This window comes from Lepidochelys kempii, chromosome 11 (genome assembly GCF_965140285.1).
Source record: "Lepidochelys kempii isolate rLepKem1 chromosome 11, rLepKem1.hap1, whole genome shotgun sequence".
Taxonomy (NCBI): Eukaryota; Metazoa; Chordata; order Testudines; family Cheloniidae; genus Lepidochelys; species Lepidochelys kempii.
In genome coordinates, this window is record NC_136390.1 from 8,029,259 (window position 1) to 8,050,827 (window position 21,569).

At 42.4% G+C, this 21,569-nt stretch overlaps 2 protein-coding genes across 8 annotated transcripts in view; one reads left to right on the forward strand and one right to left on the reverse strand.

Annotated features, from left to right (window-relative positions):
• The window catches only part of LOC140895908 (fibrinogen-like protein 1-like protein), a 50,421-nt gene extending 39,969 nt beyond the window's left edge, over nt 1-10,452 (reverse strand). The window contains exon 1 of the mRNA XM_073306808.1: nt 10,205-10,452. Coding sequence (XP_073162909.1) covers nt 10,205-10,452 — 248 coding nt within the window. The remainder of the gene's footprint in view (nt 1-10,204) is intronic.
• PTPN4 (protein tyrosine phosphatase non-receptor type 4) overlaps nt 1-21,569 on the forward strand; it is a 236,161-nt gene that overhangs the window by 11,045 nt on the left and 203,547 nt on the right. The window lies entirely within an intron of this gene.

A 21,569-nucleotide genomic window follows, 5' to 3' on the forward strand; every position in this document is an offset into this window, starting at 1 on the left:
TGTCATTTTCACACACACAAGATTTTAAAAAGCAAACTTAATAAGATTCAGCAGGAGTTGAAACCAGGTCCACAGCAGAGAACTCTATGCTTGAGCTAAAGAAGTAGCTGGAAGCAATAGTAAGTTGTTGTTTTTTACATGGACTAGCCACTACAGTGATTTGACAATACATGTGGCCAAAGATTTATACAACTTTTTGCTTGACAGCAGAAGAAAGTTAAGAATCAGGATTCCTGGGTTTTAATACTGGAAGTCAAGTGTGGTCTCATGGTTGCAGACAGCACATAGATTTGACTCATTCGCTCTAAAAGGCAGTGTGGCTGACTAGATGAGATTCGAGTGCACCATGTTAGAAACCTGTGTTCTATCCTTAGCTCTCCAAGAAGTGACCTTGTTTAGTCTGTTACCACATCTGTAAAATGGTGGTAATGGTGCTTACCTGTCTCTTAAGGTGTGGGAATGAGGCTTTTTTTTTTTTTCAATAATAGTGCACATTTTTAACACCAGTTAGTGAAAGAGTTGAGACTAGAGCTAATGTTCTTTTGATTCTCAACCCAGTGCTCTTTTCACTAAATGAAAGGCTGTTCTGCTGCTGCTATGCTTGTTATTTTCCTGAACCATGCCAAAGCTCCATGAGGCTGAGAGCTTCCTTGTTGTAAATGAAATGTTTAGTGTTTTTAGCAGCAACTCTCACAGGCTCTACTGAGGATGTACAAATGGCATTTTTCCGTGTCTTACAGTATGGCGAAATATGGGTGGTTTTCCTGCTCCAAAACACTGAGGCATCAAATCCTTTCAAAGAAACATTCTGGGGGTGGGGGAAGAAATAATATTGGTAAAGCTATCTATTCTTCTCTAATCTGGTTCTCAGAAATGCCTGAACAATTTTTGCTGAAACTTTCCAAGAAAATTCAGCTTTGTACAGAAAACCAGCATGGAAAATTCAAGTTCAAATAGTTAAAGTTTGGCAAAGTTGTAGGCAACTGAAAAGGAACTTGACCTGCTGCTTACAAACAAGGATGAATTGGTAGGGGAAGTAGAAGTGGGTGGCAACGTGGGCAGCAGTGACCATGAGATGGTTGAATTTAGGATCCTCACAAAAGGAAGAAAGGAGAGTAGCAAAATACGTACCCTGGACTTCAGAAAAGCAGACTTTGACTCCCATAAGGATCTGATAGGCAGGATCCCCTGGGAGGCTAATATGCGGGGGAAAGGAGTCCAGGAAAGCTGGCTGTATTTGAAAGAAGCCTTATGGAGGGCACAGGAACAAACCATCCCGATGTGCAGAAAGAATAGTAGATATGACAGGCGACCAGCTTGGCTTAACAGTGAAATCTTCGGTGAGCTTAAGCACAAAAAGGAAGCTTACAAGAAGTGGAAACTTGGACAGATGACTAGGGAGGAGTATAAAAATATTGCTCGAGCATGCAGGAGTGTAATCACGAAGGCCAAAACACAACTGGAGTTGTAGCTAGCAAGGTATATGAGGGGTAACAAGAAGGGTTTTTACAGGTATGTTAGCAACAAGAAGGAGGTCAGGGAAAGTGTGGGACCCTCAATGAATGGGGGAGGCACCCTAATGACAGGTGATGTGGAACAAGCTGAAGTACTCAATGCTTTTTTTGCCTTGGTCTTCACAGACAAGGTCAGCTCCCACACTGCTGTCCTGGGCAACACAGTATGGGAAGGAGGTGAGCAGCCCTCCATGGTGAACGAATAGGTTAAGGGCTATTGAGAAAAGCTGGACATGCACAAGTCCATAGGTCCAGATCTAATGCATGCATGGGTGCTGAGGGAGTTGACTGATGTGATTGTAGAGCCATTGGCCATAATCTTTGAAAACTCATGGTGATCAAGGGAGGTCCCTGGCAATAGGAAAAGGCAAAAATAGTGTCCATCTTTGAAAAAGGGAAGAAGGAGAACCCGGGAAACTACAGACCAGTCAGTCTCACCTCAGTCCCTGGAAAAATTATGGAGCAGGTCCTCAAGGAATCCATTTTGAAGCACTTGAAGGAGAGGAAGGTGATCAGGAACAGTCAACATGGATTCACCAAGGGCAAGTCATGCCTGACCAACCTGATTGCCTTTTATGATGAGATAACTGGCTCTGTGGAAATGGGGAAAGCAGTGGACGTGATATATCTTGACTTTAGCAAAGCTTTTGTTACGCTCTCCCACGGTATTCTTGCCAGCAAGTTAGAAAAGTATGGATTGGGTGAATGGACTATTTTGTGGATAGAAAGCTGGCTAGATCGTCAGGCTCAACGGGTAGCGATCAACGGCTCCATGTCTAGTTGGCAGCTGGTATCAAGTGGAGTGCCCCAGGGTTCAGTCCTGGGGCTGGTTTTGTTCACATCTTTATTAATGATCTGGATGATGGGATGGATTGCACCCTCAGCAAGTTCGCAGGTAGGGTCTAGAGTGACCTAGACAAATTGGAAGATTGGGCCAAAAGAAATCTGACGAGGTTCAACAAGAACAAGTGCAGAGTCCTGCACTTAGGACAGAAAAATCCCATGCACCGCTACAGGCTGGGGACCGACTGGCTAAGCAGCAGTTCTGCAGAAAAGGACCTGGGGATTATATGCGTCAGCAGTGTGCCCTTGTTGCTAAGAAGGCTAATGGGATATTGGGCTGCATTAGTAGGAGCATTGCCAGCAGATTGAGGGAAGTGATTATTCCCCTCTATTTGGCCCTGGTGAGGCCACACCTGGAGTATTGCATCCAGTTTTGAGCCCCCCCACTGCAGAAAGGATGTGGACAAATTGAAGAGAGTCCAGTGGAGGGCAACAAAAAATAAGGGGGCTGGGGCACATGACTTACAAGGAGAGGCTGAGGGAACTGGGCTTGTTTAGTCTGCAGAAGAGAAGAGTGATGGGATTTGATAGCAGCCTTCAACTACCTGAAAGACGGGTTTCAAAGAGGATGGAGCTCAGCTGTTCTCAGTGGTGGCAGATGACAGGACAAGGAGCAATGGTCTCAAGTTGCAGTGAGGGAGGTCTAGGTGGGATATTAGGAAATACTGTTTCACTCGGAGGGTGGTGAAGCACTAGAATGGGTTACCTAGGGAGGTGGTGGAATCTCCATCCTTAATGGTTTTTAAGGCCCGGCTTGACATACCCCTGGCTGGGATGATTTAGTTGATGTTGGTCCTGCTTTGAACAGGGGGTTGGACTAGATGACCTCCTGAGGTCTTTTCCAATCCTAATCTTTTATGAATTTATAATGGAAGGTGGAAGCCAACATTAATTGCAAACGTTACCAGCTCTACCTATGCTGGACAGACTGCAGTTGTGCCCAGTCTGTCCCTTCCACTGAATGTCTATATTTGGGATTAATCCTCAGATGTTGTTTGTAATTTTCCAGATTGAATCTTCTTTTATTTCATGACTATATTTTCAGTGTCACTTTGTATTTCTCTGTCCTCAGTGATGTTCTCAGCACCTCCTTCATGTTGCATTTGCATATGAAACTGCTGTTTACTTTCTCTTTCAGATCATTAATAGAGATATTACAGAAGACCAGTACTATCAGTCAGTGTGGCACCCTAATAGACGCATATCTACAATCATTGTTCCATGTAGTATATTCATTTACTGTTCCATTCACACAGGCATTAAGTTATATAATTCAGTGGTTCTCAACCAAGGGTCTGGGGCCCCCTGGGGAGTCATAGGCAGGTTTCAGGGTGTCTGCCAAGCATGGCCAGCATTAGACTGGCAGAAGCCCAGGGCCCTAGGGAAAGTCCCGCCATGCACGACTGCAAGGAATATTGCAGGGCCCTGAGACCTACCACCTGGGGCTGAAGCCTCAGCAGCTTAGCTTTGTGCTGCCTCCTATGGCATGGGGCCCCAGGCAGTCGTCCTGCTTGTTACCCCTTAATGCCAGCCCTGGCTTTTATATGCAGAAAACCAGTTGGCCGTAGAGTTTTTATAGCATGCTAGAGGTGTGAGGGCTCAGAAAGAAAAAGGTTGAGAACACCTGATATCATTCACCTTTTGAACTTGCCACACTGAACCAGGAAAGTGTAATCTGATTGTTAGACTACTGCACTCTACTTGGGGCTTCTCTTGGAAAGCACCCACCTTCCATTAGTGCAGTATGCAGGAGTTTCTCTCAAATCGGTGAGCTGCTGTGTGATTGACACCAGTTGTCTGTACTGATTACCTATATGCTTCAGAGAGCAATTCAGGGTGTTGATGAGCCTATAAGGTCCTAATTGGTGTGGGACCTAGCTATGTGTGAGATCAACTGTTGCCCAAATCATCCGTTTTGGAGGTTAAAATTTTAGGTTTTTGTATTGGCACTTTAACAAGGTACTGCTCCTGTAAACTCAAATGCTGTCTCAACACAGCTTTGAGAACGGCATAACCCCTGAAGGCTGAGTTTTGCATGGATAGTCTCCAGATGGAGCACAAGAAGGAAAAGGATATGTGACTGAGGAAAATGTTGTTAGTTGTTGGGGATTTAAAGCAGAATTATTGGTTCAGTCTAGGAGAAATGGGACTGGGAAAGACCTGGAATGAGGTTCTCCACAGAAATTGGCAGAAGGATAGTTGCCTGGGGAGCAGCGTAGCAGCCAAGGATCCAAAGTTGGAGACTGGCGGAGCTCCCTGTGCCAAAGTAGCCTGGAGCATGAGCCCAGAAGCAAGATTAGTGAGAATCTATGATAAAAGGATGATTATAAATTCCAGTCAAAAGGCCAGAAAAGACCTGGGAAGCCCAGATCCAAGGGTGAAGGGGGAATTGTTTTTGTTTAATCATACCAATAAACTAGACCCCATAAGGAGAGAGACTAGTTGAGACAGTTATGTGGCACAAACTCTGGCATGATGGGACATGACAACTGTTATAGGCAACCGTCACCATAGTATCTGAGTACTTGTTGGGTCACTTACTCTTGTGTTCTTGAATTAGATTTCCTGGGGCCGACAAAAGGGATTTTTCAGTATGTGGCTCATGATCTTGGGGATGTTGCCTCCTGTGGTCCACCAGACACAGAAGTTGGTCAGTTTTAGGGCATGGTATAAGACATTAATTTGGCCATGCTTTTGATAGTTATGGACAACAATAATAGATAGGGCAGGTGTTCGAGTAATTCTTAATATGTAAGAGTATCTGTTGGGCCTTTAAGTTTGAAGATTTATTTTGATTGTCATTTTATAAACAATTGTTTTTAATAAAGTAAGCTGTGGAGAATCTGAGCTCATGTGTGAGCGTTTTCCCCAAATGACAGTTTTTGGAATAGTGGATATTTTTTTCCCTATTCCTTGGCACCAAGGAAGACTGAATAGAGAGTACTAACCGTGCCAAGAGTCAGAAAATAAGGAAGTTACAGTTCAACACAATCTTTTCCTTCAATCACTAACCATCTGTTCTTACTTCCATGTCATCATAATTAGAAATATACCATAAAATCAAACACACAGTACACCAAAGTTATAAGAAAATTGAAAAATAAATAAATCTTTTTCTCTTGTACCCATCACCATCATATTTAGGCTCTAAATGTGCATGAATTCCATGGACCTCAAGAGTATGGGAATGAGATGATTAATTTAATGACTTCATCTTTCCATGGAACTGAGTTCCCTCAACAAAGCCATTGAAGTAGAAGGCATCTCATCCTGTTTTGATGCCATTTATTGTTTCTTTGTCTGTGACAAACTTGGCACCAAGGCAACTACTAAGAAGTCATGAATTGAAGATTCAGCCTCTGCTAATGGCATAGTGGGAGGCCAAAGCACCTTTCACTAAGAAGAAGATCTCAGATCACCTCATCCTTTCTGGTGCTAGGCTCCTCATTTACACCTGTAGTGCTCTATCCTTTTTCCCACCAGTGTTGAACATGAGGTGAAATTTTTAGATGCCTCAGGTTGCAGTGGCAACAGTATGTTAATGTTTGACTGTAATGCAGATGGTACCATAATTTAGCTGTCTGATGCCTGAATAAATTTAAGTACCTGGATAAAATGCAGCTGGCTCAAGTTCAATCTGTATAAGACAGAATTCATGATAGGATAAAGGAAGCACTTCGAGAAACTGGCAGAAGCTCTGACTTCATCTTCCTTTGAAAGCTGCTGTTCTCTGGTTTTTAAGTAAATATGCAGTTTCTAAATTTTCTGGACGCATTACTGTCCCTAGACACCAGAATAGCAGCAATGATCAGAAAGTTACTATTTAGAATAGTGCCCTTTTCTGCTTGATGTACACTCAGACACGGTGATCTGTGTCTTTGTCCTTCATCCCAGTTGGGCTATGTTCTACTTGTAACTCTTTGTTAAATTATCTGGTTTCTGTGTAGCTTTAACATGTACTAGTCCGGTAATGCATGCTACTAAGTGCGCCTTATGCTGGTACGTTGTACACTGTCTTCCCATCCACTTCTAGATCTGTTTAAAAAAATTTTGTGCTGATTTTTCAAGGCCTTGAATGGGCTGAAACTTAGTTATCTCAAAAACTATCCAATTTCTTGTAACCTGCCTAAAGAGCTGAGATCAGCAGAGTTGCTGTTGCTGAGGTAGCCCAGCTTGAGGTGAAGGCTCTGTACGCTGAGTTGGGAAGCCAGATAGTCTGTGATGATGGGGCCATAGAAATAAATAGCCGTAGCTCTCTACTGTCCCACTCCCTATCTTCAAAGGTCAAAATGAGCCTTTCTGTATTTGAGTTTTATGTAGCACCCTATAATTTTGCAATAAGGCAGAATTGCTAGTGATTTTCCACTGAAGGTAAAAAGAAAAAAAAATCTTAGAAAGTGAAATTAATGAAGTGATGAACGCAGTCCTATTGGATGACATGTTTTTCTTAATTGTGTTTGTGGAGCCTAAATAGAATGTTTGTGGATGTGTTCTAAAGTTTTAAGTAAATGCAAAAATAGCTGATTAACTCTACCGTATTAGCCTTTGATTTTATAGTATATTTCTATTTAGATGTAGGAGCAAGAAAAGATGGTTAATGGCTGCAGGCAAGAATTTGTATTTAGCTTATTTTCAGTTTTGTCTTAATATTAGGGTTGTTTATTAATTGCAATTAACTCATGTGATTAACTCAAAAAAAAAGTAATTTTTAAATCAAGATTAATCACGATTAATCGCAGTTTTAATTGTACTGTTAAACAATAGAATGGCAATTGAAATTTATTAAATATTTTTGAATATTTTTCTACATTTTCAAATACATTGATTTCAATTACAAAACACAATAGCGTTCTGTGCTCACTTTGTTTTTATTACAAATATTTGCACTGTAAAAATGATAAACAAGAAATAGTATTTTTCAGTTCACCTCATACAAGTACTGTAGTGCAGTCTCTTTATCGTGAATGCAACTTACAAATGTAGACTTTTTTGTTACATAACTGCACTCAAAAACAAAACAATGTAAAAGTTTAGAGCCTACAAGTTCACTCAGTCTTGCGACGCTGGCTACAACAGTGCCATGTGAACACCTATTCTCGCTTTCAGATGACATTGTAAACAAGAAGCGGGCAGCATTATCTCCTGCAAATGTAAACAAACATGTTTGTCTGAGTGACTAACTGAACAAGAAGTAGGACTGAGTGGACTTTTAGTCTCTAAAGTTTTGCATTGTTTTATTTTTGAATGCAGTTTTCTTGTACATAATTCTACATTTTGTAAGTTCAGCTTTCATGATAAAGAGATTGTATTACAGTACTTGTATGAGGTGAATTGAAAAGTACTATTTTTTTTTTGTAGCACAAATATTTGTAATCAAAAATAAATATAAAGTGAGCACTGTACACTTCATGTCCTGGGTTGTAATTGAAATCAATATATTTGAAAATGTAGAAAACATCCACAAATATTTAAATAATGGTATTCTATTGTTTAACAGTGCGATTAATAGCGCGAGTAATTTTTTTATTGTGCTATTAATCACAGTTAATTTTTTTAGTCACTTAACAGCCCTACACTAGCAAGTTTTTGTATGGAATTTAGTGTACAACTTAATATACCGTAGGCTTGCAGAGAGAATAAAACATATTCTTCGAGTGCTTGCTCAAGTCCATTCCATTGTATGTGTGTCTGCTCGCCACATGCACTGGTGCTAGAAGTTTTTACTTCAGTGGTATCCCTAAGGGTCTGGCTGTGATGCCCTCTGGAGTGGTATGCCTATGCTGCAGTATGAAGGACACTGCCGGCTTCCCCCACCCTCAGTTCCTTCTTACCGCCAGTGATGGCGCTGGAATGTCTCCTTGCTTCAGCAAGCGCATACTTACCCTGTGGTTTTCTCTTAGTCTTGTAAATAGTTAAATAAATAGTTCTTTTGTTTCTTAACAGTTAGTGTGTTAGTGTTGTAGATTAGATTAGATAGTCCCCTTCTGGGATTTAGCCCAGGGACAGACCACCGAGATTGGACTCTGCACCAAGTATGGCAGCATCAGTGCAAAGTGCACCTCTGGCACTGGCCTCCTGGCGCTGATCCCAGTTCCCGGCATTGGTGAAGAAGCCAAGGAAGCATCCGGGGAGAGGGCGTTCCCCGAACTCCAGTGAGGCAAAGGGAAAGTCTGGGGAGGAGCATAGACCTTTGCGGGACAGTAAGGCTACGTCTGCTCTTGCAGATGTAGAGTGCCGGGCGTTAAACTGGCCCTGGGAAACAGCAGCAGAGGAAGTCCTTGTGACTGTGGAGCATGTCCACATTAGCAGCTCTTGCAACACCACAGAGAGCAGTGCATTGTGTGCAAGTGGCTGCAGCGTGCTTTGGAAAGGGTTTGGAATGCCTAATGGGGAAGGCACGGCCTCACATGATGCAAGTTTCCCAGTCCCATTGTTCCATGGGCATTTTATGAGATTGCCAGCTGCTTTTCAACTGAGGGGGTAGGGAGTGTGACAGGGAGTGTGTTTGTGTATGTGGGGGAAGAGACCGTGTATTTTGGGGGGCAGAGTGTCAGCATGCTATCTTGTAAGTTCAGAGGAACCCCGACATCAGCCCCCGCTCCCCCCCCCAAATGGTTTGCTTTGTGTTCCAGAGCAGATAAGCACGCATGCTGTCAGAAACGGAGCTTTGAAAGGGGATATCTGCATGCCTGCAGCTGAGTTCAAAACAATGACCAGAGTGGCCACTTGACTTCAGGTGATTATGGGATGTTTCCGGAGGCCAGTCACAGCGCAGTAATGCAGCACATTGTCCACCCTGACACCCCAGTGCTCCAGCCGGGGCACAGAAAGCTCTATGCTTCTTGTGGAGGTGGATTACCAGGGGCGCTCCAGCCACGGGGTCCGGGTGCTCAGTGCCTTGCCAGTGTGGACACCTCAGGAGTTTAGGCGCCTGAGGCCGATTTAATGCGCTCTAACTTGCAAGTGTAGACAAGGCCTCAGTCTCCAGAGCCCAGCCAGGCACCTGCATCACCGGCTAGCCAACCAGCCTTCCTAGGTACCCACCGCCCACCCCGGGTAGTGACAGAGGTCCCCAGCACCTGGAAGTCCAGTCTATGCCGGAGGCCTTCCAGGGTACACAAAAAGGGCAAAGGCTGTAAGCTCAATCAGGGCCAATAGTCGGATTCTCTCTCTGTCGGGCTCTTCCCATTACCCTCAGGGTAACAAGCGGGCATTTTGAGGGTGCACCCAAGGGCAACGTCCCAGTCTACAGACAGGATCGTACCCTCCCTCTGTTTTCCAACCGCCTTTCTCCCTTCCGCCCTACTTGGACTGCAATAACAACGGACGGCTGGGTCTTCAGCACTATGTACACCCTACAGTTTATTTCTACCCTTCTCCGCATCCCTCTTCAGGGATCCTTATCAGGAGCAGCTTCTTGCCCAAGAGGTGCAAGCTCTCTTGGGAGTTGGGGCCATAGAGGAAGTCCCTGTACATCAGAAAGGGAAAGGGTTTTATTCCCGATATTATCTCATACCAAAGGCCAAGGGCAGTCTATGTCCTATTTTGGATCGGCGAGACCTCAACAAGTATCTCAAGAAGTTGAATTTTTGCGTGGTCTCCCTGGCTTCCATCATTCCTTCCCTTGATCTGGGAAACTGATGCGCTGCCTTTGATTTGAAGACCGCTACTTTCATATATAAATATTTCACGGACACAGATGTTTTCTGTGTTTCACGATGGGGACTGCCCACTTCCAGTTTGCAGTGCTCCCTTTCGGCATAGCAACAACGCCAAGGGTGTTCACCAAGTGCTTGTCAGTGGGGGTGGCTTACCTCGGACGTTGGGGTATCCAGATTTACCCGTACCTCGATAACTGGCTCATCAAGGGCTGCTCCAGAACACAGGTCCAGCACAGCGTCACCGTGCTACAAGCCATGTGCCATGATCTGGGCCTGTTGATAAACGAATAGAAATCAGTGTTAAACTCTATCCTTTGGACTAGAATTATCGAAGCGATACTTGACTCTACCCGAGCCAGGGCATTTCTGCCGCAGGACACATTCCGGACAACGTCAGATCTCATTGCCAGCGTCTCCACAAACCCATTCACCATGGCCTAGGTCTGCCTCAGGCTATTGGGTCACAGGGCGGTGTGCACTTATGTCGTCCGCCATGCAAGGCTCAGACTGCGGCCCCTTTAATTGTGGCTAGCGACAGTCTATTCCCCATTCAGGGATCACCTGGACAAGGTCATCACGATCCTGCTGAAAGTGCTTATCTCTCTGCAGTGGTGGGCTGACCCAAAGTGGGTGCTGGAAGGAGTACCGTTGGAGAGTCCACGACCCAAGGTCTCCCTGATATCTGATGCCTCAGACCTTGGTTGGGGAGCACATCTCGGTATGCTGTGGACTCGGGACATGGTCTCCAAAGGAACTTGCACTGCATAAAAATGTCAGAGAGCTCAGGGCTATCCACCTGGCATGCGCGGTCTTCCTTCCACAGTTCTCCCGTCGAGTAGTACAGGTGTTGACTGACAGTACAGCCTCAATATTCTGTGTCAACAGGCAAGGGGGAGCACGCTCATCTGCTTTCTTTTGGGAAGCTCTCCGCCTGTGGGACTTTTGCATCCAGCACAAGATCCACCTGGAAGCTTCGGATCTCCTCAGCATCTGAAACACACTAGTGGATCGCCTCAGCAGGTCCTTTATCTCTCACCACGAGTGGTCGCTCCACTCTTGAGGTTGTCTGGACACTCTTCCAAAAGTGGGGAGTTCCCCGAGTGGACCTGTTCACCACCACACAGAACAGGAAGTGTCATCACTTCTGCTCCCTCCAAGGCCTTGGCAGGGGTGTCCTTTCAGAAGCCTTTCTCCAGTCATGGGTGGGAGATCTGATATATGTATTCCTGTTGATTCTGCTTATCAGCAGGGTTCTGTCAAAAATCAAGAGGGACGAGGTGTGAGTCGTCATGATCGCCCTGGCATAGCCTCGCCAACACTGGTTCATGGATCTGGCCAGGGCTACTCCATGGCCACTACCCAGATGCCCAGACCTACTCTTGCAGGACCACAGTCGGCTCCTGCACCCGAATCTTCTGTCCCTTCACCTCAGAGTTTGACTGCTATGTGGCTGAACCAGGAAGAACAGGCCTGCTCTTGTGAGGTACAGCAGGTTCTTTTGGAAAGCAGAATGCCAGGTAAGTCGCTCTGGTGGAGGGCTAAGTGGAAATGTTTTTCCTGCTGGGCATCAGACCATAGCATCTCACCGACCAAGCAATCTCTGAAGTCCATCCTGGATTGCCTGTTCCACCTAGAGCATGAAGGTCTTGCTCTTTCTTCAGTCTAGGTGCACCTGGCAGCCATATCGGCTTTCCACCCGCACGTCCAGGGCAAATCGGTGTTCTCACATGAGATGTCAATCAGGTTCCTAAAAGGCCTTGAGAGGCTCTTCCTGCTGGTCTGGGACCCGGTTCCCCAATGGTACCTCAGCCTGGTCCTCTTGAGGCTCACAGGCCCACCCTTTGAGCCTATGGCTTCTTGTTCCCTCTCCCATCTGTCGAGGAGCATTGCTTTTCTTGTAGCCTCAGCTAGGCGTGTATCTGAGATTAAAGCCCTCACTTGGGAGCCTCCGTATATGGTATTCTACAAGGGCAAGGTTCAGCTGTGATCTCATCCAGCTTTCCTGCCCAAGGTGGTGTCCCCTTTTCATGTCAACCAGGACATCTTCCTCCCGGTGTTCTGTTTGAAGCTGCACTCAACCAATGAGGAGAGGCGGCTACACACTTTCGATGTTTGATGCACCCTGGCATTCTGCCTGGAGCATACCAAGCCCTTCCTCAGGTCGACTCAGCTCTTTATCGTGACAGCAGACAGGATGTAGGGCCTTCTGGTGTCCTTTCAGAGGATCTCAAATTGGATCACCTCCTGCATCCGTACCTGTTATGAGATGGCACAGGCCAATCTGCTGTCCATAGTGAAGGCCCACTTGACCAAAGCTCAAGTTTCCTCGGTGGCCTTCCTGGCACATGTCCCTATCCAGGGCATCTGCAGGACTGCAATGTGGTTTTCAATACACACGTTCACGGCGCATGATGCCATCAACCAGCAAGCCAGAGATGACACTGGATTTGGCAGAGCTGTGTTGTCATCGACACATACATGAACTCCTACCCGCCTCCGATGGCACTGCTTGGGAGTCGCCTACTGTGGAATGGACATGAGCAAGCACTCGAAGAAAAGACAGCTACCTTTTTCATAACTTGTGTTCTCTGAGATGTGTTGATCATGTCCATTCCATGACCTGCACTCCTTCCCCACTGTTGGAGTTTCCGGCAAGAAGGAACTGAGGGTGGAGGGCAGCTGGCTGCATCCCTTATACTGTGGCATATGTGCGCCGTTCCAGAGTGTACAGAGCTGGTCCTCTGTGGATACCGCTGAGGGAAAAATGTCCAGCACTGGTGCATGTGGCGAGTACGCATGCCTACAATGGAATAGACATGAGCATTACATATCGAAGAACACCAGTTATGAAAAAAGGTAAAGTTTTTCGGAATATAGAGTATAAACAGGTAGTTTTCAAATAGAACTGTCAAACATTTTGTGGTAGTGATGTAACTCAAACCAGTATGCAAAATCATAATGCAAGAAAATCAATTGTTTCTAGTAAACAATTAACTATTCTTACTTATAAATAAATTAGTGTTCCTACATTGTTTTTCTGAAAACTAGTCACCAAAATTTCTCTCATTGCTTGAGTTTAGGAAATAAACTTTAAAGCTTAGATGAGAAATGTAGTTTCCACAGTCTGTACAGGAGGTAAAGATAATTCTATTGTTAAATTTTACCTTGAAGTCTGCATGAGTTTTCAGAAGCATTTAGCATTGGCCTAACTGTCATTGAAGTCATAGGCAGTTTTACTGTTGAATCAAGTGGGAACAGAATTAGCCCAGTTCTGAGCGCGTTTGAAAATCCCACCCTAGAATCTGTAGTGCTCTTCCCATGTATGACTTGACCTAAAACTGTTATCTGCAAATTATGCATCAACATATTCACTTTAAGATCGCCGTTCTTTATAATTCTGCAGAACAGAGTATACCGCTTTAATTTTGTGGAACACAGCAACAGTCTCACTACCATACTTTTTTTTTCTGAATGTGCAGTAATCAGGTTAACATACTGACAATTCACTGTCAAATACTGCTCTCAAAATAGATATGGAACGCGGTTGATTTTATGCATGCCAACAAACTAAAGAAACAAGACGGCACCTTCTGTTGTATTCCACAGAACTGCAGTGCTGTAGAAATCTTAAACTGCTCTGAATGAAATGAATATTAAAGTCTATGAAATGGAAATTGCCTTTGCAAATACTGTACTAGTTGCAACCATTTTCCATAATAACCATTAAAATGAATAAGCTGATCTGCAAATTGCAAGAAAAAATATTGTAATGGGTCTGGTGAAAGTTCTTAATCTATTGTAGTGGTAGAATAACTGCATCTTTTGTGAAGTAATACTGTAACTGTCAGCACTGTAAATGTCTATTGTTTGTCTAAATGGTAGCAAAGTTGCAGGTTTTAATGGGGAGACAGTTTCTTTTTCACTGTAATCTCTTGCAAGTACAATTTTCAGTCAGTTTTATGGAGCACTTTCATACCTGTAAGTCTTCCTATAATATGAAGATTGTACTTGGGTTTCCAGCACCCCGAAGTGCATTATTTATATCTTCTTTGTAATTTTCAAAATCCATGAATTTTGTGAAAAGCCTCTCAGAGAAGTTGCATGTTTTTAATAAGCTACATCTATTTTCTACCTCCAATTATAAAAAAGATTGTATGTAATTATAGGTTGGGGGAAAAAGCCGTGCTTATGCTGGTAACTAACAGTGGATATTTTAATTGCTTGCTTCAGTTCCATTAAATAACTTACAACTGTCTTGAGAGTTTCTAATCTTTTATTTAATTAATCTTTAGAATGAAATTCTCCTTTAGGAATTTGCTGTTATGGAGTGCATACATATTGTTAGATGTTAATTTTAGCATTGCTGGCTCTTCTGTCCATCTTTTTTTCTGTCTCTCTCTTCCTCTCCCACTCCTTCCTCCTCCCCTCCCCCCCGTGCAACAGAGAAATTCTGTTTTAAGCATAATTATACATACCAGTAGTGGTTGTCCATTTATGTGGTTTGTCTTGTCTCTTTTCCTTGGGAGGTGTGTGTTTGTTGAAGGGAGGGAAGTTGGTTTTGATGGTGGTTTGGCTGATTTTGGAATTTGTCTAGGATTGTGTAATTATTCACAAAAAGAAAAGGAGGACTTGTGGCACCTTAGAGACTAACCAATTTATTAGAGCATAAGCTTTCGTGAGCTACAGCTCACTTCCTCAGATGCATATCGTGGAAACTGCAGCAGGCTTTATATATACACAGAGAATATGAAACAATACCTATTCCCACCCCACTGTCCTGCTGGTAATAGCTTATCTAAAGTGATTTCCAGCACAAATCCAGGTTTTCTCACCCTCCACCCCCCCACACAAATTCACTCTCCTGCTGGTGATAGCCCATCCAAAGTGACAACTCTTTACACAATGTGCATGACAATCAAGCTGGGCTATTTCCTGCACAAATCCAGGTTCTCACATCCCCCCCACCCCCATACACACACACAAACTCACTCTCCTGCTGGTTACTCTGAAACCTGTAATTATTCAATTATTTAAATATTTTAAAATATATTTTGTGTTTTGTTTGGTGTTTTTCTTCAAAAAATTGAGAGAATATATTCTTTTTGAAAAGTCATTTGTATTGGTAGGACATGAAATTAGGATTTCAATTTTTAAAAACACATTTGGTCTCAAATTCTAGAATTGGATTTGGAAAAGTATTTGTATATTTCTTGTGTTCTGATAGAAACTTCCTTTGGACAGCCTTTTTATTGGATTCTGATTTTTTTTCTAAGTTTTAACCTCAAAAATACAACTTTAACAATTTTTAAAGGAAAATAATTCCTCAGGAGTTTTGAAAAGGTCATCGTTTTGAAAGGAAACTGTTTCCCCTGCTTCACAATTTATAATAGAATGTTTTACTACTTTATTATGCAAAGTATAAATATTAGTAACTCAAATCAGGGCTCTTCACTCTGTAATTTTCATTGAGAATGGCCACAATGAGTTGTGGAGGGCTGTCCCAGTGGGTTAGTGTAATGGCCTTTCACTTATGGGGGTTTGTGCTGAAATCACGCTGAGATCATAAGCAAAGTGAATTATTCTAATTATATTTCAGTTTCACTCCAAGAATACTGTTAGTAAGTATTGTGTTAAGACACAGCGATAGGCTGACCAGCAGGAATGTGTGGAGCTGACTGTCAGGGTGGCACAGCATGGTAATTTATCCAACCCCAGTATTGCCACAACCTGGACTTTCCAGCTCTGCTTTATAGTATGCATGTTGTTTACAGTAATAATAGTATTGGTTCCTGCACATCATGCCTCTTTAAAATCTTAGGAAACAATATGAGAAGAAATTTTGGATTTCCATAGGAATGCCTTTTGTAATACATTGTAATGAAAAATATATTTTAATGCCCTTTGTAAAAAATAGCAGGAGCATAGACATTTCTAAAGTTTCTTCTCTATAGATCAACTTGATGGTTCCTAAACTTTTCCTCAGTTTTCTGGTAGGGGAATTATATACTAGTTGTAGCTTAAATTCTTGATCCTGGATCAAATTTTTGAGAGCAAAAATGTAAATAGGTTGTGATCATATAGAATTTAAGACTTTAGTAAGGTTTGGAATGCTTTTGTTTTATTTTGTGTGTTCAGAGCTAAACACTAATTTATTCCACTGTTTCTTTTATGAGCTCTCTTCCTTGTGATGGTTTGTCTGGTATGAGATCACTTGGTAACAAGCAATGCAGTGTTTAAAATTAAAACAATATTAATTTACTTATACATTGGATTATGTTAAAGATTGGCCTGAACCAAAACATCTGATGTGAACTCTCTGGAACCTTGGGAAAGCTTGGGTTTGTACTTGCTTAGGATCCATATATAATATTTAGAAGCTTTAATACACCAAAGTATCAACATATATAATTAAAAATTTGAGCAGGTAAGAAGGATAAGAAAAATATTATGTAAAATTTTCAGGAGTTACCTAAATGATTTAGGACCTTAAGCTTCATTTTCAAAAGTGACTCAAGTGCTTGGAAGCTTAAGTGTGATTGAAAATTGGTGGTATTTAAACTTCTAAGTACCTATACCATTTTTGAAAATGGAACTTTAGCTCCTAAGTTATTTAAGGTTTCAGAGTAAGAGCCGTGTTAGTCTGTATTCGCAAAAAGAAAAGGAATACTTGTGGCACCTTAGAGACTAACCAATTTATTTGAGCATAAGCTTTCGTGAGCTACAGTTCACTTCATCGGATGCATACTGTGGAAAGTGTAGAAGATCTTTTTATATACACACAAAGCATGAAAAAATACTTCCTCCCACCCCACTCTTCTGCTGGTAATAGCTTATGTAAAGTGATCACTCTCCTTACAATGTGTATGATAATCAAGTTGGGCCATTTCCAGCAAGTTGGGCCATGTCTCCAGCATGCTCCAATATAAAGGCATGGCTAGAGTGACATACTACATCTCTTTGCCCGATGTTATTCTACACATATCTTTCTGAATATGACTGATTGAGGCTCTTCTCTAGGTAGCGTGTTAGGAATGGTAGGGTCTCTATGGTTCGAGTTCTAGAAGACCCTATCATGCTGCTCAGAGGAGGCTAATGGATGCTAACTATAGATACATTGACTAGAATGCCACTTCCCCAGATCTGCAGGTCTTCCCAACTGGAGAATGAAGCAGCTACCGCAGGGAGTACCCAAAATTGAATGTCCTGGACAAATCTGGAGACTTAATTCTCGGGTGTGCCCTGCATTGCAAAAAAGTATGTTTATAACTTGAGTTACCTAACATGGATTAAAATAGCAGTCAAGATATGGTAACTCTGATTTTTAGCTTGGTTAGTGGCTCCAGTTCAAGCCTATTGAGCAGCCTGGGGTTGAATTCAAGATGCTAACCCAAGTTAAAAGCCAAGTTGCCATGCATGTCTTCACTGCTATTCTAACCTGAGTTAGCCAACCGAGTAAAGAACACATCTCTTTTTTTTTTCCCCCAGTGTAGACATATCTTGTCTGTTGGCATGGGAGGGCCAGTGAGCTGGATTGGATGGAACGATGGCAAAAAACCCTGCCAATTCTAGTATTCTCAGCATCTACTATCCAGTCCTAGAGCTGCTCTTCGTAACCCCTCCTTGAACAGCTCTAGCTCCAGGGCAGGGGTAAGTGGTGCATCAAGGAGCTTTGTAGTTGGCTCCACAATGCTGTCCAAGAGCTGAGTTCTGTGTGGTATTGGGGAAGAAGCTCCTCCACTAGGAGCTCCACTCCAAAACCTTCAGTTCCCCAATCTCCTTCATTCAGCAGAGGGTATAAGAAAGAGAGTCTGATCTTTCAAATGTAAAGATGAGAAAAATTAGTTTCAGTACATGAGAGATCACTGAAGTTCACAAATAGACATTTGGAATTTAAGAAAATGTAGTTGTGAATCAAAATTTTGGACTTCACCAATATTCTAGGTAATTTGAAAACAGACACAGAAAACTAAGAAGCTGAAGCGAAAGTCTATACCAAACAGGCTACATGTAGGAGAAGCATGCTTTGTGCCAGATATAATGGAAAAGTTGATATGAAAGTGTGCATTCTTGTGTAAAGAGTGGTTCTGCTAAGGTCATTCCCATTGGATTTTACCTTCCTTTCCTGAACTCCATAGCTTTTGTGATTGCTGTGTGTTGAACAGCGGTTGCATTTCATACCAGATGTTTGCCTTTCAGTAGTGGTTCACAAAACATATGAAAAGTCTTCTGGAATCCTTATGGATGAATGATGCTAAGTAAATTAGATTTTCATTAATTTACAAATGAGTTGCATAAGCTACCTTCTTATCTTCTAAAACTGTTAACTTTTGTTTATGAGCTGCTGTTCCTGGACCATTTGTGCCATGATTTCTGCTCTTTCCTTCTTCTTTGTATTGGTCAGTTTACACACTATGGGCAGAAAATCATACATCAAAACAAATGGCACAACACACCATCTGTGTTTAAAAAAAAAAAGAGAGAGAGAGGAAAAAAAAAGCAAAAACCAGTTTTTTTCACAATGGCTTACGGCTATAGCCTTTTTTGTATACAAGATGCAACCTTTTTAAAAACAACTGTATAATTTTCTGTAATTTTATATATGCTAGAGTATTACGGAAAGTTCTTGGATATTATTGTATTAAATATGAAAATAACACAATTGGCTCAATATTGATGTTTTACACTAGTCTACGCTACACAGTTATTTCAGTATTACTACGTTGCTCAGGAGTATGAATAATCCATACCCCCGGGCGACGCAATTATACCAACCTAAGTGCCAGTGTAGACAGTGCTATGTAGACAGAAGAGCTTCTCCCGCTGACAAAGCGACCGCATCTTGTGGAGGTGAATTAACTAAGACGACAGGAGAAGCTCTCTCCCATTGGCTTAGATCATATTCCAGCGCTACTGCAATATAAATGTTAAATTACAATTCTTAAACAGCTAGTTTGTATTCCTTATAATTTACTTTAGTAATTGCTACAGCTTTCCGCATGTCCCAGATCCATTCTTTCCCATTTTAATTAAGCCCATCAGCTCTTGCAGTCTGTTGAATGAATACTGTTGTTTTTTATGTTCAACGAGCAGTAATTTTTCAAAAGGAGTATAGTTCTAGGGTACACTAAGGAATGTCAGATTCCTTGCATTATTGTACTGTAAAGGGTTTTTGGAGTAAAAATCCCCTTATTTTTTGATCTGTTTGTTACAAAGTTTTGGTAATATGGTGGTATAGTTTTATGTAAATGTGTGGCAGTCTCGCAAGTTTTTATTTAACTGTGTTGTGTTGCAGCTGCCACGTGTCGTCTTTTATTTAAAGGAGCATTACAGTATATTATAAATTGTATAATCTCCAATAACTTGTTGTTTTGATTTGTGTGTAAACTATAGTGCATTTGTAAAATAAATGTGTTGTTTTTTCGTGTTGGCTGGCTGCTACAGAAACATACCCTTTCAACCTTAACTCTTCCTCAATGAAGTTTTAGAATTTATACCAGAAGTATAAATTGAGTTGGTAGATAAGTTGCTAAAGTGAAGTCCTGTTCTGAGGATATGTTTACACAGCAAAGAAAAACCCGCAGCTGGCCTGTGGGCTTGTTTCATTGCTGTGTTCCAGAGCTTGGAAGTCTACACAGCAATGAAACAGCTCTGCAGTCTGAGCCCTACAAGTCCAAATCGGCTGGTACAGGCCTATCCTTACCCTTCAGCATATCTACCACTCCTCCCAGTTGCGTGTCATCTGCAAACTTGCTGAGGATGCAGTCCACGCATTCCTCCAGATCATTAATGAAGATATTGAACAAAAACAACCCCAGGACCGACCCTTGGGGCACTCCGCTTGATACCGGCTGCCAACCACACATGGAGCCATTGATCACTAACCGTTGAGCCCAACGACCTAGCCAGCTTTCTGTCCACCTTATAGTCCATACATCCAGCCCATACTTCTTTAACTTGCTGTCAAGAATACTGTGGGAGAGCGTATCAAAAGCTTTGCTAAAGTCAAGGAATAACACGTCCACTGCTTTCCCCTCACCCACAGAGCCAGTTATCTCATCATAAAAGGCAATTTAGATTAATCAGGCATGACTTGCCCTTGGTGAATCCATGCTGACTGTTCCTGATCACTTTCCTCTCCTCTAAGTGCTTCAGAATTTATTCCTTGAGGACCTGCTCCATAATTTTTCCAGGGACTGAGGTGAGGCTGACTGGCCTGTAGTTCCCCGGATTGTCCTCCTTCCCCTTTTTAAAGATGGGCACTACATTAGCCTTTTTCCAGTTGTCCGGGACCTCCCTCGATCGCCATAAGTTTTCAAAGATAATGGCCAATGGCTCTGCAATCACATGCACCAACTCCTTTAGCACCCTCAGATGCAGCGCATCCGGCCCCATGGACTTGTGCTCGTCCAGCTTTTCTAAATAGTCCCGAACCACTTCTTTCTCCACAGAAGGCTGGTCACCTCCTCCCCATGCTGTGCTGCCCAATGCAGCAGTGTGGGAGCTGACCTTATTTGTGAAGACGGAGGCAAAAAAAGCATTGAGTACATTTAGCTTTTTCCATATCCTCTGTCACTAGGTTGCCTCCCTCATTCAGTAAGGGGCCCACACTTTCCTCGATTTTCTTCTTGTTGCTAACATACCTGAAGAAACCCTTCTTGTTACTCTTAACATCTCTTGCTAGGTGCAACTCCAAGTGTGATTTGGCCTTCCTGATTTCACTCCTGCATGCCTGAGCAATATTTTTATACTTCTCCCTGGTCATTTGTCCAATCTTCCATTTCTTATAAGCTTCTTTTTTGTGTTTAAGATCAGCAAGGATTTCACTGTTAAGCCAAGCTGGTCGCCTGCCATATTTACTATTCTTTCTACACATCGGGATGGTTTGTTCCTGTAACCTCAATAAGGATTCTTTAAAATACAGCCAGCTCTCCTGGTCAGTACAAACTAAAATTTCATTCAGACAATGACTTGTTTGTACTGTTCTAGATACTATACACAGAAAATTAAGTACAATATTTATATTCCAATTGATTTATTTTATAATTATATGGTAAAAATGAGAAAGTAAGCAATTTTTCAGTAATAGTGTGCTGAGACACTTTTTTGTATTTTTATGTCTGATTTTGTAAGCATGTAGTTTTTAAGTCAGGTGAAACTTTGGGGTACGCAAGATAAATCAGACTCCTGAAAGGGATACAGTAGTCTGGAAAGGTTGAGAGCCACTGTCCCACATGATTTGTATGCTAAGCTTGTAAACAACCTACAGCTGGCTGGCAAAAATCTCTAGCATTGCAAAACAAGAGGCAAAGAGAAGGGGGATGGTATTGTAATACCATTTGTAAATAATTATCTGGGAGATTCCTGATAATAACTGAAAAAGTGAAGGAGAACTGGAAACAATACTTTGAGAGGTTAAATGAGGCTCAGTTGCCAACACATGATCCTAATGTCATGCTCTTGCACCGCATAACAGAGGAAGTTATGAGAAATGCAGTCCAGGAAATGCCCTACAATTCTACTCAAAAGTATTTTAAACAACAAAAACCTAAAA